Below are 23,517 nucleotides of genomic sequence, written 5' to 3' on the forward strand. Positions count from 1 at the left end.
AACCTCATCGACTAAAAACTCCATATTCTATTTGTTTTTCCATTACTCAAGGCTGAGAGAGAAAAACGAGATGATTTTCTTTCTTCGTATAATGTTTACCATGTGTTCTTGCTATGGACAAATATAGCATCCTTTCTTATAAGCATGATTTAACAGGGTATTAGGGTATCAGATTTAGAGATTATCCTAACCAATTCCTATCACTATTTAAGAAAAGAAATGGAGGGTAGATTGCCCAGTGGAATTCATGCCTTGGCATATTTTAACTTTAATTTTCATGAAAGTATTACCTTTTAGGATTAAAGTAAATGTAGAGTATTCTGGATTAGAATCAAATGTAACAGCTTGTCATATGGTCTCTAAGAATATTTGTTAAATCCTATTTTTTAACCTGATTATTTATTATAAATGAAATAGTAGGGCCTATGCATAGGCAATTTAGGAATTTGAGAAGTCTGGTGTAATTAAGTTTGGTCCGTTTGCCACACATAGGGTGCATGCTGATAGGAAAATTGGATTTTAGCAGTTTATTCAAGGAAAACTAAGATACCTTTCTTTCTCTTGGTTGATCTAGCGCCTCAGTTATGTCATTGAGGAGGCATGTTCTGTTCCTCTCTCATTTTGACGATCAGTCGCATCAGCTTCATCCTAACCCTGAAGCTGGATCTTTTCAAGTTTAAGAGAGAGGGGCCAGTAGCAGTCTGGGCTTACTGCTTCCCTGAAAGGGTCAGTGGTTGGCAGATCTCTCCCAGAAGCCTCCTCCAGGCTTACAGTCCCAAACAAGCACAGGGAATGGGATTACAATGATTTTGTTAAGCCTTGAGCTGCGTGCTGTACCAGGACGAAGTTAGCTTGTCTGTTCAGTTCCTTTGCCCATTTTAAAATTGGCTTATTTGTCTTTTTATTATTGAGTTGTTGGAATTCTTTATATATTCTTGGATACAGGTCCCTGATCAGATAGATGATTTTTAAATATTTGCTCCTATTCTGTGGGTTGCCTTTTAATTTTCATGACATTGTCCTTTGAGACACAAAAGTTTTTAATTTTGATGGTGTCCAGTTTGACTATGTTTTTTCTTTTGTGGCTTGTGATTTTAGTTTCATATCTAAAAAAACCATCCCTAGTCCAGGGTCACAAAGATTTATGCCTGGGCTTCCCTGGTGGTGCAGTGGTTGAGAGTCCGCCTGCTGATGCAGGGGACATGGGTTCGTGCCCCGGTCCGGGAAGATCCCACATGCCGCGGAGCGGCTGGGCCCGTGAGCCATGGCCGCTGAGCCTGCGCATCCGGAGCCTGTGCTCCGCAACGGGAGAGGCCACAACAGTGAGAGGCCCGCGTACCACAAAAAAAATTTTTTAAAAAGATTTATGCCTGTGTTTTTTAATGAGTCTTATTATTTTAGGTCTTGTATTCTCTTTTGCTTTTTAAAGATGCATTAGTAAACTAAGAAGATGATAGATATTAACACTTTCTACTCTAGATTTGATGCAAGGCATTCCAGTGACAGAAGATCTTTATTCCATATTTACCAAGGAGAAAGAGCATGAAGCTTTGCATAAGGAAAATCAAAGAAGCCACCAGGAACTAATTAGTCAACTCTTACAAAGTTACATGAAGTTACTGCTGCCTGATAATGAAAAGTTCCATGGGGGCTGGGCCCTCATTGACTGTGACCCCAGGTGAGTTGGAGTGGTGTCCTGGTAACTAACGTGCTTTCTGATGTTGTTAAGTTGTCCTAATTATTGCTAGCAATTGTCCATAGAGCTGTGGTCATGGATGCGTAGTTCATAGCAGTTCTCAAATACACGGCTGGTACTAAGGCAAGCTAAGATACTCACCTTGGCCGTAAAATTAAGGGGGCACTAGCAATATTTGATTTTTTAAAAACCCAAATTGTGAAACTACAGTTCAAAGCTTGTTTCTTGAGTTCTCCCCTGCCCCCAACCCCACTCCATGCCCCAGAATCTAGGTTTATTGTATTAATGCACAAAACTGAGTGTACCAACAGGTTTAATGATGCTAGTTACTTTGGGTTGTAAAGTGGTCCTGGTCTTTCATAAAATAAATAGGGCAACTAATACTTAACGTTCTTTTTTAAACAAAAAGCATCCAGTTTCAAGTGGTTCTTTAAAATACCAACTGAATGGCAGGATCCAAATTTATCCACCAGACTGAATGCTTGCTTTCAGGCTAAAATCTAAAATTATAATTTTCAATATTATGAATCAGAAACACTTCAGAAAATTCTAGACCAAGCTCTGAGAATAAAAGGCTTTATTTAGATTTTATTTTACATTTCATATGTTTTTAATAAAAGGGGCATAAAATAAGCTTGAAAGAACAATAGGATGCAAGGTAGTATACATATATTAAAATGAGCGAAAGGCAACATTGACTGTAGGTTCATAGGGAAACCTTCCATGACTTTAATTCCATGGATTATTTCACTTTGATAGTTAGTATTATATGTATGGATGCAATTTTTGGACTCTTAAAAGATGAGGTTTTCCTCACACACAACTTAGCAGAAAATTTCTGTGCTCTTATAAGCCATTTGGTAAAAAATTTTTATTCATGTACGTTAGTTGTTGTTTTTAAAATAGCAGTCCAACATAATGCAGCATGAAACAAACAAAAACTCCCAAAAGGTAGTACTTTTAATTCCCATTCAGAAATAACTGCAGGTATCACATCTGCATTTTGCTTGAGTTTTAACTTTGTACTTCACTTTTTTGAAGGTGTCATGATTGTCAATATCATTTTCCTTAGATCAAGTTTTTTTTTTTTTTAATTTATTTTTATTTTTGGCTGCGTTGGGTCTTCGTTGCTGCGTGCAGGCTTTTCTCTAGTTCTAGTGAGTGGGGGCTACTCTTCATTGCGGTGTGCAGGCTTCTCATTGGGTGGCTTCTCTTGTTGTAGAGCGTGGGCTCTAGGCACGCGGGCTTCAGTAGTTGTGCCTCACGGGCTCTAGAGCGCAGGCTCAGCAGTTGCAGCGCACGGACTTAGTTGCTTTGGGGCATGTGGGATCTTCCCGGACCAGGGCTCGAACCCGTGTGCCCTGCATTGGCAGGCGGATTCTTAACCACTGCACCACCAGGGAAGTCCCAAGAACTGTCCTTCTTATTAGAGATACTTTGTGGTTATCATCCTTTCTAACACTGCTAAGATTTCTTTAAATTTGCTACTGGTATTTATCTTCATTTGCAAGGCGTAAAGATTTTCCAGATGGTGGATAGTTTTCCCTTTCTCTTGAAGAGAGATGTTTGGAAACCTGCTCTTTGGCTCTCTGAGTTTGCTATAGAGCCTTTGTACAGTCCGTCTACTGAGCCAGGGATGTGGACCCAGAACAGGCAGCCCCTGGTGGAGGACAGCAAGAGGTAGCTCTGGGAATGGCGTTGGGGGCTTAGGTCCCCAGACAGCCAGCGGTGAGTTCAGCCCCTTGAGCTTGGAGGCTTCAGCAGTCAGCACCTGTCTGCCTCAGGCTGTGTGTGTGGTTTTTAAAAACACCTTTATCAAGATGTTATTCATATAGCATACAATTTGCCCATTTAAAGCGTACAATTCAGTGGCTTTTAGAATATTCACAGAGTTGTGCAACCATCACTTTGGTCAGTTTTAGAACATTTTTATCACCACAAAGAGAATCCGCATACTCTATCCCCCACCCTCACTCCCTAAGCAACCACTAATCTATTGATACTTCTATCTCTCTGGACTCGTGTATTCTGGACACTTTATATAAATGTAATCATGTAACATGTAGCCTTTGTGACTGGCTTCATTCACTTAGCATAATATTTTCATGGCTCACGGGCGTTGTGGCATGTATCAGAACTTCATTCCTTTTTATGGCTGAATAGTATTTCATTGTATGGATAGACCGCATTTTGTTTATTCACTCTTCCTTTGGGCATTTATGTTTCCACCTTCTGGCTATTCTGTTGTAAATAGTGATGCTGTGAACACTCACGTACAAGTTTTTGTTTGCGCACCTGTTTTTCTTTTGGGTGTATACCTAGGAGGGGAAAGTGCCAGGCCACATATAATTCAATGCGTAACTTCTGAGAAACCACCAAACTATTTTCCACAGTGGCTGCACCATTTTACATTCCAACCAGTGATGTAGGAGGGTTCCAGTTTTTCCATGTCCTCACCAATACTTGTTTTCCATGGTTTTTTATCGTGGTCATCCTAGGGGGTGTAAAGGAGTATCACATTGTGGTTTTGATTTGTATTTCCCTAGTGACACATGATGTTGAGCATTTTTTTTTCTTGTGCTTGGCGGGCATTTGTTTGTCTTCCTTAGAAAAATGTCTGTTCAAATCCTTTGCTCATTTAAAAAATTGGGTTGTGTGTCTTCTTGTTGAATTGGGCTACATGTTTTTGTAAATAAAGTTTTACAGGAACCAGGGCTGAGATTAGGGTGAGGCAAGTGAGACAGGGCTGTACAGGTTGCAGGGTCAGATCCTATCTTTATTTGAAATGTTGATGTTTTATCATGTTTGCATTAATTTTGATTTTTTAAAAATATTGCACTAAAAACTTACCTTGATGGCTGAGTTTTTTGGCATCCCCTTAAATTTTGCGCCAGGGACCAGTGCCTCACTCACTTCACTGCAATCACCGCCCTGTTTAAATACCTGGTAGAAAAAGTTACAAATGCTCCGTCCCACGCAGCTCAGCAAGAATGGCTGCCGTTCCCTTTTTCTTTACCTCGCAGCACCCCAGCAGGAACTGTCCAGCACAGCTTTGTGCCGTTTGTTTGGTTTGTGCCCTCCTTCGTGCTTACCCGGTGCCCACCCCCGGCCCCGAGCCTTTTTCTGTTAAACACTGAGCACAGCTCAGTTTGTTCCCCGCGGACAGCCCCTGGCGCATACAGATCAGACCTCTCGGGCCGTTCTGTGTCCTTTCCGTTCCAAGCGGCCGCAGCGGCTGCAAGGAAAGCTGACTTGAATGACAGCCGGTAAGCGCCGGCTGGCGCGCTGCGGCCGGGGGAGGAATCTTTAATGTGACGGGAAATCGGCGGTACCGTCCAGGTGCCCTTCAGCATCAGCACAAAGCCAACTCTTTATTTTGTCCCACTCGGACTCACTTTTTCTTACACCGAGAGCACATGACCACTTGTACCCGCGTTAGTGGACTAGTGAGGTGCGCTGCAGCCCGCCCGCTAGCAGCCCTCCAACCAGCAAAGATGGCCCTTCGCAAAGGCGTGCGTGCGCTCTCACGGGAGCCGGGCTGGGGGACCAGAGCCCGCGGCCACCTCGGTACCCCTCTCCGCCGGCCCGGGAACCCTCCCTGCTCGCGGCGAGGGCGGTACCGGACCAGCCGCGCCTGCGCACTAGGCGCGCGCCGCGGCGGAGGCGGGCAGCGGAAGCGGGCTGAGGTTCTGGGCGTGACCACGGCACGGCCGCGCTGCAGTTGCCGCAGTCAGCGCAGTCGCTGCAGGTGGTAGTTCTGCTGCCAGCGGCTCTGACTGAGCTTCGACTCGTGGACGGACGGACGGACGGACGGACTGACGGGATGCCGCGCTCCCACCGGCCTCCTCCGACCGCCCAGCGGCAGGCGAACGCCACGGGCAGTGCCGCCGGCAACGCCGCCGAGCCCAAGCCCGAAGGCGGCAGCCTGGCGATGACTTTCAAAATTGTTCTCCTTTTTGCAGGACTTATGGTTAAAGTTCCCGTGGGGTTGTATTTTTCCTGTAAATTACTGCTTTTCCAAAGCCTCCTGTTAATGTCGCCTGATGACAGTGGCTTTTACGCGACCATTGTCGCGGTGGTGGGGCTGCATGTGGTGCTGGCGGTGGTCGTGTTCTTCGTGTGGAAGGAGGGGATGCCTGACTGGTGGGAAGAGAAAAGCGAGTAGTGCAGCGCCGCTTCCCAGCTGCAGGCGCGGGGGCGGGGAGCCCTGAAACGGGGTTTCTTGTTTTTCTTGTCCGTGTTTAAAAAAAAAAAAGTGTGTGTTTTCTGTTTTCTGGGTTTTTTTCTGTTTAAGTGGGGCGGAGGGTGGCGGGGAGGGAAATTAAGTATTTACTGCATCTTATACATCGATAAAAATGCGGGGGGGGGGGGCTGACATTTTTCTCGACTGTCATGTGCCAAGTGCTTTTCGTCCGGACAGGATGCTTTTGACGGAGATCATGTTTGACCGATGTAAATATTAGTGTCAAAATAGAAACTAAGATATAGTAGAGTTAGAATTTATTTCATATTACAGTACGTGTCGTGACGTAATTTTTATGGCTTGGCTCAAGCGACAATTTTAAGAGTGCACGTAAGTACCAATGCGCACAACTAAATTACGTTTTACGTCATTAGTTTGTGTTCTCAGTGAGCCTCTGCCAGAATCATAGGATTTGTGGTTTTTTCTTTACCGTTGGTTGGTTATTGCTCATATTTTGGATCAGTCTGTGTATTCATTGGGTTCTGGCTTCTGACCTAATCAGTTGTATTTTGGGGGCATATTTTTGGTGAAAATTGAGGTCAGTTTGTTATTTTAGATTAAGACTGTTAGAGTTAACGATGCAGCAACGTGCTGCCGAGGTAAAATGCTGCACTGGAAGATCTTGGTAAAGTTCTCTGCAGTACCTGTTGAAGAGTGACCTCATTCTTACGCAGGTTATGTACGTGACTTAAACTCCATCTACAAGTGATTTTTTCTCCCTCCTGTTTTCCATTTGTTTTTCAGTAGCATTTGGTAAGTCTTTGCAAATAGCTATGAAATTCTAAGGTAGAAATATCCACTCCAACAGTGCAATTTTGAGAAACAGTATAAGAGGCGTGGATTAATTTCACCTTTTGATTGGAAATGCTGTTTTAATAGATGACAGTTTGAGTTCGGATTCTGCCCGTGTTATCTGTTGACTATGTGTAGATTTTATGTGTTGACCTTTTTAAAAAAATTAGTATTTGGTTTAATGGTTAATCCCTTATTCTGATACTTGATTTTAGAGTGGAAATAAAGTATGGCAAAATGGACTTAGAATAAAGAAATGTTTACTCATTCCTTAAAAGCTGAGTAAATCTGTAGTAAGAAAAATGCAAAGTAGTTTGGGCTGGGTTCCATTTTTGCACATAAACACTACATTTATGTAAAGTTCTTTCAAAGGATGCATTCTACATGAGTGTAAAAATACCCTAAATGTGCAGTGTCATTTTGAAGGTTAGGTCATGTGAGATGATCTAGACAATCTCTTTTCTCAGCCTCACATTTTCCTTTCTTTCCAACCCTGATCCCCTCTACCATCATCCAGTCCCCCGCCCCCATTTCCCCTGAGCACTCTCTCCTCGGCTACCTCTCTGAGAAGGGACCTCTTCTCAGCTCCAGTCCTTTCCTTCACCTACCCCACCTTCCTAAGCTGGGTTCTTGGTTTTTCGGATTTTTAAAATTTCCAGATGGACAGATTGTATGTATTTAACTGAAGAAGTAGGACTCGTTGATTACTTGATTTTTTCCCCCACCCCAGCCCCTTCAATCTTTTATCATAAGTGGATCTGCTGTAGAAAAAAAAGGTAAATGAAAACAAAAATATTTAATTCCCTGTGTCATGTTTGTTTAGCCTCATTGATGCTACTCACAGAGATGTGGATGTGCTGTTACTGCTTTCTAACTCTGCCTACTACGTGGCCTAGTAAGTTGCTTATTGATTTAAAGCTTTTACTTTTCTTTTTTAATGCGAGTAAATTTCCTTTTTAGAATTTGTAACACAAAAAAGAATCTAGTTTTATGTATTTTAAGAAATTTCACTGAACCCCTTTACCTTACATAATTGTTACATCACTCTGACTTCAGTTTGAAAGTGCTTTATAATCAGTGTGTTTATATAAGTGTTCTTTTAGTATTAGTTCCTATAGATCTCAAGTTTTGATGTATTCCACATATTTTTATTGTGAATGACCATATAGCATTGTTTATTACTATACCTTAGTTAAATGTTTCCCCATTGTTAGGCATTAAAATACTCCCATCTTTTTTGCTATTATGAATGATACAGCTGTCTATGTGCAGGTAATTGTGTGTGTGTGCACATGCACTTCTCTGATTATAAGGGTATGATGAATTATATGACTTTTGTGCGTTATTGCAAGATTGATCTCCGGAAAGACTACCAGTTAACAATGCCACTAGCAGAAATACAAGTACTTCCTCATAGCCTTACCAGAATTGAGGTTTATTTTTTTCAAATACATATATATTTACTTTCTTTTGGGCCTTGTGTGAACTGTCATTGGCCCAGGTGCCTATTGGCACTGATCATATGGATTTCTCATTCTTGATTTTGGATATCAGATTTATCTGCTGTATCAGGAATACATAGCTTCAGTATATGTATGTGTTTTTCTCTCCTTTTAGGTTAAGTTTTAGGTTTGTTTTCTTTTAGTGTAAGATGTATAAACTGATTTTCCTTTAGCTGTTGAACTATATATTTATGTGTGTGTGTGTGTGTGTGTGTATGTATATATATATATATATATAAAAATATTAGTGTCAAAATAGAAACTAATTTACCCCAGAATGTATTGTGCTGTGGAAGATTTTAACTGCATAGTAGTTGCTGTTATACCTCAGCTGACAAGCCAAATATGCTTTTGATTTTAATCCTCTTCTTACTCTCTTTCCCTTTGTCTAGTTATGATGATGAAGTTGACAAAGTAAACCAGTATCAACGACTAAGTCTAGAAGATCTGGAAAAAATTGAAATAGGTAAATTTTAACATACTAACCAAGTCATAGAAAGCAAATATTGTTTCTTCTAAGAATGGGTCATTATTTAAGCACATGGTATAACATCTTATTAGAATCAGAAGGGGATAGTCTAGTACATTTCTTAGGATTCCCTTCTGATTTTGAGAGATTAGTGATGGATATAGTCTAATAATAACTATATTTCTTTCATTACTTGCCTTGCGAAGATTAACCCTGGGATCGAGACAGTTTAAATATTTGAGACTGAAGAATTTTTATTTATAATCTCATGAAACCAAATCATAAGCATGTGCTCTCATTTAGATTATGAAGAAAAATGCTAAATAACTGATGAATGTCAGTCTTTTGAAGATACAGAAGAAAATGAATGTTATGTGAAAGATTTACATGTATTCATTTGGGTCTTTAGGTCCTGAACCCACTCTTTTTGGTAAGGCAAAGTTCTCCTGCATGCGACTGCACTACAGATATAAAGAAGCAAGTGGCTATTTCCACACCTTGAGAGCTGTAATGCGCAATCCAGAAGAGGATGGAAAAGGTAATGGAGAGAGATGAAAGTATTCAGTGATAACTTTTTCTCTGCTTTTATAAGCCCAAGTGGACTTGGGGACTGTACATCCCCAGTACCAACTGAATGATCCAGGCAAACAGCTTTGTGATTTGAGATCTTGAAATAGCAGCTTTGTTCCCAGCAATGCAGGGACATTATTTGAACTGATGATGTAGTCTGGGGCAAGGGAATCTATTATGGGAATTCTCAGTGTGTTTGGCCTTATGGGTGTCATGGCTTTTCCTACCACACACGCCTCTCATGGATAGTAGTCAGAAACAACACCTGTCTTGTTCACGGCTGTTGTCTCAGCATCTAGCAGTGTTTGGACCGATGAGGGTTTCAGAATAAACTTTTAATTCCAATTGATTTGGTTATTTTGTTCTTTAGTCTTCTGTTGAAATTTTACAACATTTTGAATTAGTGAGGGGAGTGATGAACAAATAGCATTTTTCTGTAAATTATAACAAATAAACTTGTATCTAATTACAAGACTACAAATTTCATTTGGAGTTCTGAGAACTGCTAATTTTTAAATATGTTTTTGGAGAAACTGGCAAGCAACTATATTTGGGTTTCAGATACCCTTCAGTGCATTGCAGAGATGCTGCAGATCACCAAGCAAGCCATGGGATTAGATGTGCCTATAATAGAGAAAAAGCTTGAGAGGTAAGTATACTGCTTTGGATAGTAATGTCTTTATTCTTCAGAGAAGATTAAAGTTTTACTTCTTTTAAAGTATTTGCAAAAGGGAGAGAAATCACATTATGATACTGTGTCGGTATTTAGAGGGATCAGAAAGTAATAATTACGTTCGTGGATCAGAAAGTAATAATTTTGTTTAAATTATGGCCATGGGACTTCCCTGGCGATCCAGTGGTTAAGAAAGACTCCATGCCTCCACTGCAAGGGGCCACTGGTTTGATCCCTGGTCAGGGAACTAAGATCCTGGATGCCGCTCGGCGTGGCCAAAATAATAATAATAAGTAAAATAAATTATGGCCACAAGTGATGCATTTTGAAACGCTTAAATATACTCTTAAAAGAGGGAACATTCAAATTTAAATAACTTTTTAGAGAAAATAACCAGCCAGTATGTTTTAAACACTAGGTTTTTGAATTTTGGAAAAGAATGCCTGTAAACAGATTATTTTACATTTAAAATCTGTGGGTTTTCCATCTAATGAGCAGGTTTTAAAGTCCACATTCCACTAGAAAAGAGTCATTTGGTCATCTAGAGGAAAACTGTCTTCTGTTAGAAATAATTATTTCAGTGGTTCCTTTTTTTTTAATTGAATGAGATTATTTAAATTTTATAGAATCTATAAAGAGCTACTATAAAGTAGCTCTTTAACATCATAATTTTTATGAAATATTCTCATGACCAGTGATCTTGCATGACCAAGTGTGGAACCAGTGTACTAAGACGTGTGGTAAATAGCACTGACTTTTTTCTTTATAGCAGCCATGAGGGATGCCAGAGAAGAAAACACTAAGTGCAGTTATGTTAAATGTCCCAAGTCTTCTAAAATAAATCCAGGTAGCCCACAGGAAACATAAGGAAACGGCGTTCTTTCCCCTCCCCGCTCTGCCTGAATTCAGCAGAATTGGAATGTGTAGACACCTTAGTTAAGATGCTGTAGACACCTGTCTATAGTTAGTGTTGCCTTTGCTGGTGGTTTAGATTGCTGATGTGGTGGATCTGTGCTGCCCCCATTTGTAGTCAGTCACCACATATGGCTGTGGAGCCTTTGAAATGGGACTAGTCTAAATTTTGGGTGTGGGGTTTTTCTGGAAACATTTATTCTCAGAATAATGCAAAAGCAGAGGTTGAGGCTACTGTTAGGAGGCTTCCCTCCCCTCCTCCATTACCTCCCTCTCCTCCCCGAATGCCCAAGAACTCAACATAATTCATCTAATTACTGTGAAGCGCTTCATTAAGTAGGATTAAAATATTGCAGATGTAGTGTTTCCACAGGGTGGTTCTTCGGTGCACCAGGTGGCCTGCTTGAGAAAGATGACAGCACATGTGGGAGATGTCTGTGGCCTGATGGCTGAACTTGGGGTTAAAGTCACACAGCCGGGCCACCCATTCCATTCGGTGCCTGGGGGTGACTCGTCAATGTCACTTACAAAGGCTTCTGCTGCCCTGTTGTAAAATATAAAATACTGTGCATTGGCTGTTCCAAAGACTTACTAAGAAAGATTAAAATATCTGATTAATCATCTTTTAATACTGATTATATGTTGAAATGATATTTTGTATATAAAATTGTCTATAGCTCACATATTTGTATTGGATATTAATGTTCTTGCATCAAGTCCAAGGGGTTATCTGGGTTTATCATTTAGCAGTGTACTGTTTTTAAGAAATTGGGGCCATTTTAAATAAGAGTTTTCACTTACATTAATAATTGGCCTCCATGGGGAAATTAACTTTTTTCTTTTCTAATTTGTAGGAAGAGCAGCAAACCTCATGAAGACATCATTGGCATCAGATCTCAAAATCAAGGCTCTTTGGCCCAGGGAAAAAAATTTTTAATGAGCAAATTTTCATCTCTAAACCAAAAAGTGAAACAGACCAAATCCAATGTAAATATTGGCAATCTACGAAAGCTAGGAAACTTTACAAAACCTGAAATGAAAGTTAACTTTCTAAAACCAAACTTAAAAGTAAATCTTTGGAAATCAGATAGTAGTCTTGAAACCATGGAAAACACTAGTGTGGTGGATAGTAAAGCCCAGGCAGAGTCAGATGGGGAAATGTCTTCAGATAATGACTCATACCACTCTGATGAATTCCTTACAAATTCTAAGTCTGATGAAGACAGGCAGCTAGCTAACTCTTTAGAGAATGTAGGGCCAGTAGACTATGTTCTTCCTAGTTGTGGTATTATTGCTTCAGTACCTCAATTAGGCAGTCGATCCCAGTCTATGAGCAGCACTGATATTAGCGTTCATGTTCCTTCAGAGGTTACTCTTGCTCATGAAAGTGGGCCTGGAAAAGGCTGTGAGTCTTCTCAGAAGAAAAGTCCTTCTGCTGACAACATACACACATTGACTGGCTTTGCCAAGCCCGTGGATATTTATTGCCACAGATTTGTTCACGATGCACAAAACAAAATGAGCCAGCTGTCAGAAACCAGGTCTGTTTCTCAGCAGGCTAGTGAGGAAGGAAATCACGTGACCAATCAAGTTTCTAACGAAGACACTCAATTTGAATCAGCGGAACAGATACCTTCTCGACCATCTCAGTTAGATGTGTCTTTTTCTGCAGCAGGCCCACAGCTTTTGTCAGTTGAACCAGTGCATTCGGTTGTATCTCAAAAGACCCCCGGCTCCGAATCTGGCACACTTGAACTCGAGAGAGGGCTTCACGTAACTCCTTCTCCTTCAGAGAGCTGTAGCAGCAGAGCAGTCTCTCCCTTTGCAAAGATTCGAAGTTCCATGGTCCAGGTTGCTACTATTACCCAAGCTGGATTAACCCAGGGGATAAGCTTTGCAGTGGCAAAGGTTCAGAAGAGCCCTGCAGAACCTGAAGGAGTTAATGAAGTCCAGCAGAATGAACTTAAAAATATGTTTACTCAATGCCAGACACGAATAATTCAGATTTAGTTTTTAGCCACACAGAATCCTGTGGCTTTTATTTAATCCAAAAAAAAAGGTGTCATATAACCTGTACTGTCTTTGAATCTAGGGATCACAAATTCTAATTATGTTTATTTTGGAAAGGTTTTAAAAGGAGACTGAACCTGAGCAGATTTCCAAATTTGAGAGCTAGGACAGTGGAAGCGCATCATCCTAGAATGTAGACCTAAGTAGCTTATACACTACAGAGCAGTTTGTCTCTTTAAAAGTAATTCAGGAATAGATTACTTTGGGATGTAATAACCTGAACATTTTTTGGAGTTGGGTGGGTGGGGAGAATGTATGAAGTAGACACAAAGGGTGGACATGGATCCATTTAGGTGATTAGCATTTTTCGTAACTTGTTTTTCTGTTTGTCAGTTCATTTCTGTGTGTTTCCTCTACAAGGTAAATACTTAGTTTTTAGTGACTTCAAAGTGTTACTAGTATGGCAAAGCATTTTAATATAAAAACTGTTGGTTTAAGTTTTTAATGGCTTAACCATTCCCTATAAAGAGTTAATTGAGGGCTAATGGCGTTACAGTCAAGAAATGAATGCCCATTTGATGTTAATTTTCCCCACATTCTACTTAAATTTAAAATACTGCTACCTTGTACGCCCCAAAGTCTAGGAGCATTAAGACTTGTCAGTCATAAAACCTGAGCTGTCAGATGTGAACACCAGCACCTATTAATTTTGCTCTCTTTTCAGAAATGTTAAGAACGTATACATATTGGATACTGGTAATGTTTGAAAGAAGTCTTTCAAGTTGTAATTTTTTGCAGGGGGCAGTCCATGACATCCTGTGTAGTCGAGCACAATACTGAAAGTTTAATCTGAAGCACAGCTGTGCTAAAACTTTAGGTTTTATGACTGTAACCTTGAGCACATGGAACCGGGGCCTTGTCTGTAAGCCTATACAGTAAGAAAGTTGCACACCTTATTCCAAACAAGTACTGGTTTGTCTGATATCTTTAGAGCCTTACTCTGTTGAAATGATTCTCAGCTAAACATTATGTCTGTTGTAACTTTGATATTTCCACTTTTGTTATTTATTAGTGGTATCTTTTTTGAAGTGTCAGATGTCGTGACTATTTAAAATAAAATATCATCATAATTTAAAGTGACAATGTCTATGAGAATTCCTTGAATAATATTTTGAAGATAAAGGTTTGATATTTTATGTCAGACTAAAGAATTTGGAAACAAGGTAAGTTTGCCATAACTGAACACTTGGTCCCAGCCTTTCCTAATACTTTACTCTTTTGAAGTGTTTTCATGACTTTAAAAATGATGAAATGGATCACAAACCATCAAATTTTAAAAACCAAACATCGAAACTGAATGCTTTTTTCTCTTACCACCTTTTCTTGAAACTATTAGATGTCCTACAACATGAAAGAAAATAAAGTCAAGGTCAGGTGATAAAAGTATGTGTTTTTAAGCTCCAAAGAAATTAGTTCCAAAGAGATTTTTGAAAACTAAAATTAAGGAATTAAAATCAAGTTAATTAAAATTAATTTTAAAACTAAAATTAAAACTAAAATTTAATCTCCATCAAGGTGATAATATATAGATGTCTGTTCAGTTTCCCGGTGCTTCAAATAGGATTAACATTGCATTAGAACAACAAACTTCACTGTCCAAGGAGAAAAGGATTTCTGAAGCCCAGAGTACTAATCTCTTACCTGAATGGGACTTCAGAGGGAGGACGCCGTGCTGCACCACCTCTCATACTGAAGTTTACATCTGGTAATGGTTTTCCACACAGAAGATCACATGGGGTGAGTCTCATAATTCATGAAAAACAGCCCAAAGTACTAGTAATTTAGGAAGTTTTATTTATTTGAAAGGGTTTTCCTTTCAGGGGAACTTCTCTGTAAGACCAAGCAAATTATGTACTTCTCTTTGGTAAATTACAATTCACACTGGCACAATAAACACACAGTAACTCATCTACTCTGCTGAATTTTATTCCCACAAATCCAGTTGAGCCTTTGTTTTATTTCTAAAAGTTTAAGGAAGGTCTAGTCTACCAGTTATAAAAATGAAAACCAGTTAGAATTCTAAATATAAACAGATTATTTACATTAGTTTATAAAAATAGATTTGAGTTTAGGAAAAGTTAAACAACTAGTAATTTTCACTTCAGTTCATGAGGCATAATAAACTCCTCCATTTTCAAGGCTGACCCTGTTTTCTTGGTTAGCAATGTCACTTTAGGCCTTGGGGGCCAGGGGGGTGCAGAATTTAAGTAATCATTTAACTGATTTCTAATGTTTCCGACTAAGTAAGTTACTAAGAGAAACTAATCTTCATATATAACCAGTGATAGCTTCAAAGTAGTGTTCTAACCTTTTCAAAGATTCTTGATGCCACTTATACTACTATACTGTATCAATTCGCTTTCTAGCTATGGATAATATTTTTATTCCTTTGAAAATTTGTATTAAAACTGTAATTTGTCTGGGGAAAACCTACCTACATACAGTTTTATCAGGGCATTCCTGGACTAGCAGATAATATTAGTTCATCTAATACATCTGGAACTAATTGATAAATTTATATAAAAAGTGCAAAATCCAATGTAATCACAGCAACTAAATGACATTTATTAAGGAAAAGAATTAAAAACCATTTTTTTCTAAAGAAGGCATTTTTTAAAAAGTTAAATAAATTTTGTCCTCTTCCTATTTGGGCAAAACAACTTCACAGGGCAGACAGCATTCCCTTAAGCGAGTCCATAAAACAGTGGTTCCCAAATGCACTGGAGTGAAATGAGAAAAATAAGGACAATGTAGTGTTTTTTCAAAAAGCTACATTTATTCCATTTAAAGGACTATCTCTTGTTCTGAGATTGTCCTTTTATGAAGGAAAAAAGAGTGATAATACAGTGACTTCTTTCAGATTACTTGGCAAAATAAATTGGCAACTCTGTCAATCCCGACAATTTTTAGAAGTATTACTGGTCCATGAAACCCAAAACGTCTGGGAACCACTGCCATTTAAAGACTTGTTTTGCATGTTGTTAACAACTGTTAAATGGAAAAAAGCTGTGGTCAGATGTCTGGGAGATAATATTATAGAATTTCACATGATCATGTGAATTATGGCAAGTATGCTCCATTCCCCAAACTTGGACCACTGTACACATTCACACCCACTGTTCATTGGAAAGACATAAAAATCTGAAGTGAACAATTCCTCTGACTTTGGAATTGCAACCATTTTCTTCAAATGATGTTGATGTTAGCATTTCAACAGAGTCTGGCCTATGACTTAGCTGAAGCTACGGAAACTAAGGAAATGGTATAATCAGCAACATTATCAATATTAAACTTTTAATATCAAATACAATTTTGTACATTACTAATTTATATAATTATAAAACAAACTTCAAAAGCTCCGTAAAATCAGTAAGGAAAAAGCCCTTACTGAATATTATATAAACTTTAGATGTTACCAGGTGTGATTTCAGGAAAAGACATTGGTTTTTTCTTTTGATACAAATTATCTACAAAACAGTGTGGTATAAATGATATTTGAATTTTACAATAATGTGGCTACAATTCGCCCATTACTCTTTCATAGATGTCAGTACCTTCAAAGTTCATTTCCATTCACACATTTCTGCTGTTGAAGCCTGGTTCTTCTTAAAGACTCTAGCTGCTTTGCTCTTAGCCATCGTTCTCTTGACAGTGTTGTCTGACCAGCACTGAGAGACAGAAACCTGGTTTGAAATACAGAAACAAATTTAAGTCTAGACCTAGAATAATGACTATTTTTTTTTTAAGACCTACTGGTTTGTAAGTTTTTTTTAATACTGTTGTGGGAGACAAGACCATCTGGTAACTACAGAGCTCAACAACCAAGTTAGACTTCTACAAAGGAACACTTCGTCATATCTGGAGGGTGATTCCCTCTTTGAAGTGTGGAGAACAGGGAGCATGCCTGGTCCACTGAGGTGATCCCTGGCCACTGATTCCCTCTCAATGAGTCATTCCACAAGGGATTTTTAGAAGGAAGAAGTTCATTTCCATTTTTCTAAGTCTGCCTCAGTTACCCTAAGTAAGCAGATTTATCTACAGCTCAATGAAAAGGCAATCGTGGACATGTACACTCACCGAGCTACAATGAGCAACTGGTGGAGATCATCGGCAGTGATGCTCTGAGGATCGTTCTTGCGCATCTCCACAAAATCATCTTCAACTGCCTTTATCAAACAGTAAATGAACTTTAAAATTATTCCTTATGAGGAAACGACATTTGCATTTTGTAGGGAAAAGGAAGGTAACATGGTGCCTTGCCTGATGTGAAAATGAGGAAGTCACCCTGCATCTTAGACAAATGAGGTAATAATATGGGTAAAAGGACTGAAAACCAAACTTTACACATAAGTTATACCACTGAGGAAAGTACTCTAAACAAAGTAACAAAACTCAAGATTCATTTGAGAACACCAGGCAAACAGATAAAACAGCAACGTGCATAGCAAACATGATGCCTTTAAACACAGGGAAGAGAGACGTCAGCAAAAATTGCCAAGTAAGGACCTCTGAAGATCCTCACCACCATTAAAGGGAACAAGAACACAGGCAAAAATGATCAAAATCAGCTTCTTCAAAACTCTACACATTAACCAGATGCTTGAAACAATTCGGGGAGCATTTTTTCAAGAAAGATAGGAAGAACAGTGAGCTTTGAGGCATTTAAATTTGCCCTATTCCTCTACCCACCTCCAAGCAGCCCTGAAAACAGCCAGCCTGGCAACCACTGGAGAGGGCTGTGGGGCTGGAGCTGTCAAAGCACCATTCCCAGAGAACTGTTATTATTTGACTGTCTGGTAGTTCCCAGGAAGAATCCATTTGCAAGCCTGTCTTTATTTAACCTGACTTGGCACTTGCCCACTGTGAGTAGCCTATTCCCCCAGAGAGTTTATCAAAAGCAATCAGAAGCAACTACTGATCATCTTAGCCATCCCAGACATTGGGTAACAGCTGGGGCAAACAGCAGGCTAACCAAAACCATTAAAAAGAAAATCTAGGGAATGAGAGAGATTGGTTCAGACGGCGGAGTAGATGGACATGTGCTCACTCCCTCTTGCGAGAACACCTGAATCACAACTAACTGCTGAACAATCATCGACAGGAAGACACTGGCACTCACCAAAAAAGATACCCCACATCCAAAGACAAAGGAGAAGCCACAGTGAGACGGCAGGAGGGGTGCAATCACAATAAAATCAAATCCCATAACCACTGGGTGGGTGACTCACAAACTGGAGAACAATTATACCACAGAAGTCCACCCACTGGAGTGAAGGTTCTGAGGCCCATGTCAGGCTTCCCAACCTGGGAGTTCGGGAATGGGAGGAGGAATTCCCAGAGAAGCAGACTTTGAAGTCTAGAGGGGTTTGATTGCAGGACTTCGACAGGACTGGGAGAAACAGACTCCACTCTGGGGGGGAACACACAAAGTAGTGTGTGCATCAGGACCCAGGGGTAAGGAGCAGTGACCCCAGGGGAGACTGAACCAGACCTACCTGCTAGTGTTGGAGGGTCCTGTGCAGAGGCGGGGGGTGGTTGTGGCTCACCGTGAGGACAAGGACACTGGCAGCAGAAGTTCTGCGAAGTACTCCTTGGTGTGAGCCCTCCCAGAGTCTGCCATTAGCGCCACCAAAGAGCCCAGGTAGGCTCCAGTGCTGGGTCGCTTCAGGCCAAACAACCAACAGGGAGGGAACCCAGCCCCACCCATCAACAGACAAGCAGATTAAACTTTTACTGAGCTCTGCCCACCAGAGCAACAGCCAGCTCTACCCACCACCAGTCCCTCCCATAAGGAAACTTGCACAAGCCTCTTCGACAGCCTCATCCACCAGAGGGCAGACAGAAGCAGCAAGAAGAACTACAATCCTGCAGCCTGTGGAACAAAAACCACATTCACAGAAAAAATGGACAAGATGAAAAGGCAGAGGGCTACGTACCAGATGAAGGAAAAAGATAAAACCCCAGAAAAACAACTAAATGAAGCGGAGACAGGCAATGCTGCAGAAAAAGAATTCAGAATAATGACAGTAAAGATGATCGAGGACCTCAAAAAAAAATGGAGGAAAGATCGAGAAGATGCAAGAAGTGTTTAACAAAGACCTAGAAGAGTTAACAAACAAGCAGAGATGAACAATACGATAACTGAAATGAAAAACACACTAGAAGGAATCAATAGCAGAATAACTGAGGCAGAAGAACGGATAAGTGACCTGGAAGACAGAATGGCGGAAATCACTGCTGCGGAACAGAATAAAGAAAAAAGAATGAAAAGAAATGAAGACAGCCTAAGAGACTTCTGGGACAACATTAAATGCAAAAACATTCGCATTATAGGGCATAGAGGGACCCTACCTCAATATAGTGGGCATAGAGGGACCCTACCTCAATGTAATAAAGGCCATATATGACAAACCCACAGCAAACATCATTCTCAATGGTGAAAAACGGAAAGCATTTCCTCTAAGATCAGAAACAAGACAAGGATGTCCACTCTCACCACTATCATTCAACATAGTTTTGGAAGTCCTAGCCACGGCAATCAGAGAAGAAAAAGAAATAAAAGAAATACAAATTGATAAAGAAGAAGTAAAAGTGTCACTGTTTGCAGATGACATGATACTATACATAGAGAATCTTAAAGATGCCAGCAGGAAACTACTAGAGCTAATCAATGAATTTAGTAAAGTTGCAGGACACAAAATTAATGCACAGAAATCTCTTGCATTCCTATACACTAATGATGAAAAATCTGAAAAAGAAATTAAGGAAACACTCCCATTTACCACTGCAACAAAAAGAATAAAATACCTAGGAATAAACCTACCTACAGAGACAAAAGACCTGTATGCAGAAAACTACAAAACGCTGCTGAAAGAAATTAAAGATGCTACCAACAGATGGAGAGATATACCATGTTCTTGGATTGGAAGAATCAATGTTGTGAAGATGACTATAGTACCCAAAGCCATCTACAGATTCAGTGCAATCCCTATGAAATTACCAATGACATTTTTTACAGAACTAGAGAAAAAAATCTTAAAAGTTGCATGGAGACACAAAAGACCCCGAATAGCCAAAGCAGTCTTGAGGGAAAAAAAACAGAGCTGGAGGAATCAGACTCCCTGACTTCAGACTATACTACAAAGCTACAGTAATCAAGACAATACAGTACTGGCACAAAAATAGAAACATAGATCAATGGAACAGGATAGAAAGCCCAGAGACAAACCCACACACCTATGGTCAACTAATCTATGATAAAGGAGGCAAGGAGATACAATGGAGAAAAGACAGTCTCTTCAATAAGTGGTGCTGGGAAAACTGGACAGCTACATGTAAAAGAATGAAATTAGAACACTCCCTAATACCATACACAAAAATAAACTCAAAATGGATAAAAGACCTAAATCTAAGACTGGACACCATAAAACTCTTAGAGGAAAACATAGGAAGAACACTCTTTGACATAAATCACAGCAAGATCTTTTCTCATCCACCTCCTAGAGTAATGGAAGTAAAAACAAAAATAAACAAATGGGACCTAATGAAACTTAAAAGCTTTTGCACAGCAAAGGAAACTACAAACAAGACGAAAAGACAACCCTCAGAATGGGAGAAAATATTTGCAAACAAATCAACAGACAAAGGATTAATCTCCAAAATATATAAACAGCTCATGCAGCTCAATATTAAAAAAACAAACCACCCAATCCAGAAATGGGCAGACGACCTAAACAGACATTTCTCCAAAGAAGACATACAGATGGCCAAGAAGCACATAAAAAGCTGCTCAACATCACTAATTATTAGGGAAATGCAAATCAAAACTACAATGAGGTATCACCTCACACCAGTCAGAATGGGCATCATCAGAAAATCTACAAAGAAAAATGCTGGAGAGGGTGTGTAAAATAGGGAACCCTCTTGCACTGTTGGTGGGAATGCAAACTGATACAGCCAATATGGAGAACAGTATGGAGGTTCCTTAAAAAACTAAAAATAGAATTACCATATGACCCAGCAATCCCATGACTGGGCATATACCCAGAGAAAACCATAATTCAAAAAGACAAATGCACCCCAGTGTTGACTGCAGCACTATTTACAATAGCCAGGACATGGAAGCAACCTAAATGCCAATCCACAGACGAATGGATAAAGATGTGGTACATATATACAATGGAATATTACTCAGTCATAAAAAGGAAATAAATTGGGGCATCTGTAAAGACGTGGATGCATCTAGAGACTGTCATACAGAGTGAAGTAAGTCAGAAAGAGAAAAACAAATATTGTACATTAACGCATATATGTGGAACCTAGAAAATGGTACAGATGAACCAGTTTGCAGGGCAGAAATTGAGACACAGAAGTAGAGAACAGACGTATGGACACCAAGGGGGGAAAGTGGTGGGGTTGTGGTGTGATGAACTGGGAGATTGGGATTGACATATATATACTAATATATATAAAATGGATAACTAATAAGAACCTGCTATATAGGGCTTCCCTGGTGGCACAGTGGTTGAGAGTCGGCCTGCCGATGCAGGGGACATGGGTTCATGCCCTGGTCCAGGAAGATCCCACATGCCGCGGAGCGGCTGGGCCTGTGAGCCATGGCCGCTGAGCCTGTGCAGCCAGAGCCTGTGCTCCGCAACGGGAGAGGCCACAACAGTGAGAGGCCCGCGTAACACACACACACAAAAAAAACAAAAAACAAAGAACCTGCTGTATTAAAAAAAAAAAATTCAAAAGTCACTGTGGGAAAAAAAAACAACCAAACCAAAAAGAAAAAAAAAGAGAAAATCTGGGGAATGAGATATCCTTAAGGGGATCTGGAGGGGGAGGAATACACATATATATGTATATATACATATACACACATATGCATATATATGTATATATACATATACACACACACATATATATTCTTTTATACACATATACACACCCACACACACAAATATGTGTGTGTGGGTGTGTATATCTATCCCCAACCACCAGGAATTTAGAAGGTCACATGCATGCCCAGGGCTGGGCATATGCTCAGAAGATCTGAGCCTGAGTAGGCAGGCCATAAGCTCTCACCACTGAACAACCTTGAGGCTCTGTGCAAGTAGAAGGCAAAGGCTAGGGGGCAGCTGTAAACTGCATGGCTGAGTGTTAAAGGATTGCTCCAACATGGATACAGAGTCCCTTAGCTTAGACTGGGAGACTGCTTCCAGGCATCTAAGGAAATTAAATTTCTATCCAATCACTGCCCACTGAGCTAACCGAGCCAAGACTTCAGTGCCCACATACAACTAAGAATACAGACTTTTAAAAATCAGTTCAGAAAAGTCACTAAACAACAAAGAGCAACAACAACAAAACCCTGGGGGGGCAGGTGGGGAGGGGGCAGAATCTGCCAGAGCAGAGTTGCCAAATTACATTATTTACAACACCTGGTTTGGGCTTCCCTGGTGGCGCAGTGGTTAAGAATCCGCCTGCCAATGCAGGGAACATGGGTTCGAGCCCTGGTCCGGGAAGATCCCCCATGCCGCGGAGCAACTAAGCCTGTGCGCCACAACTACTGAGCCTGTGTTCTAGAGCCCGCGAGCCACAACTACTGAAGCCCGCGCGCCTAGAGCCCGTGCTCTGCAACAAGAGAACCCACCCAATGAGAAGCTTGTGCGCCACAACGAAGAGTAGCCCCCACTTGCCTCAACTAGAGAAAAGCCTGCACGCAGCAATAAAGACCCAACGCAGCCAAAGATAAATAACTAGATTAAAAAAATAAATCATCTATAAAAAAGCTGGTTTTCAATACAAAAAGTAGGAGAAATACAAAGAGACAAGAATATGTAGCCCCCTTCATTGGAAAATAAGGCCTTGAGGAAACTTAAATATTGGAATTACTACACAAAGACTTTAAATTAGCTATTTTAAATATATTCAAAGAACTAAAGGAAACCATGAATAAAGAACTTTAAGTATGAGAATGATGTCTCACCAAATAGAAAATACCAGTAAAGCGATAGGAATTATTTAAAAAGCAAACAGAAATTCTGAAGTTGAAAAATACAACTTAAATTAAAAATTCGCTTGAAAGGCAGAAGAAAGATTCAGCAAATCTGTAGACAGGCTGACCAAAATTATCTGGTCTGTGGAACAGAAAGCAAAAAGAATGAGGAAAACTGAACAGAGCCTCAAAGACCTGTGGGACACCATCAAATGTACCACATACATACATGGGAGTGCCACAGAGGAGAAAGGGGCAGAAAAAAACTTCAAGAAATAATGGTCAAAAACTTACCAAATGTCTTGAAAACTCCCCCCAAATGTGCATTAATCTGCACATCCAAGAAGCTCAATAAATTGCAAGTAGGATAAACTCAAAGAGATCCATATGTAGACACATTACAGCTAAACTGTCAAAAGCCAAAGAGAGAATCTTGAAAGGACAAGAGAAAAATGACTCATTGTGTACAAAGAACCCTCACTGGAAACTGACTTTTCCTCAGAAAATCCACTAGGCAGTTGGAGGACTTAAAAGTGCTGAAAGAACAAGCCTATGAACCAAGAATTCTACATCCAGCAATATTAGTCTCC

At 40.0% G+C, this 23,517-nt stretch overlaps 2 protein-coding genes across 5 annotated transcripts in view; one reads left to right on the forward strand and one right to left on the reverse strand.

Annotated features, from left to right (window-relative positions):
* Positions 1–14,007, forward strand: part of INPP5F (inositol polyphosphate-5-phosphatase F) — a 90,533-nt gene extending 76,526 nt beyond the window's left edge. For both annotated transcript variants that reach the window (XM_027112777.1, XM_027112778.1), the window contains exons 15-20: positions 1,480–1,678; positions 7,555–7,626; positions 8,626–8,699; positions 9,112–9,240; positions 9,834–9,921; positions 11,712–14,007. In XM_027112777.1, the coding sequence (XP_026968578.1) occupies positions 1,480–1,678; positions 7,555–7,626; positions 8,626–8,699; positions 9,112–9,240; positions 9,834–9,921; positions 11,712–12,867 (1,718 nt within the window). In that variant the 3' untranslated portion in view covers positions 12,868–14,007. The remainder of the gene's footprint in view (positions 1–1,479; positions 1,679–7,554; positions 7,627–8,625; positions 8,700–9,111; positions 9,241–9,833; positions 9,922–11,711) is intronic.
* A 691-nt stretch (positions 14,008–14,698) lies between these two features.
* MCMBP (minichromosome maintenance complex binding protein) overlaps positions 14,699–23,517 on the reverse strand; it is a 67,593-nt gene continuing 58,774 nt past the window's right edge. For 2 of the 3 annotated variants that reach the window (XM_027112781.1, XM_027112780.1), the window contains exons 15-16: positions 17,005–17,093; positions 14,699–16,610 (exon numbers count right to left, since the gene is read on the reverse strand). In XM_027112781.1, coding sequence (XP_026968582.1) covers positions 16,484–16,610; positions 17,005–17,093 — 216 coding nt within the window. In that variant the 3' untranslated portion in view covers positions 14,699–16,483. The remainder of the gene's footprint in view (positions 16,611–17,004; positions 17,094–23,517) is intronic. The other variant, XM_027112783.1, reaches the window with a different exon arrangement.

The sequence above is a fragment of the Aethalodelphis obliquidens genome, unplaced genomic scaffold (assembly GCF_003676395.1).
Source record: "Aethalodelphis obliquidens isolate GAN/ISIS:26980383/991018 unplaced genomic scaffold, ASM367639v1 scaffold11, whole genome shotgun sequence".
NCBI lineage: Eukaryota > Metazoa > Chordata > Mammalia > Artiodactyla > Delphinidae > Aethalodelphis > Aethalodelphis obliquidens.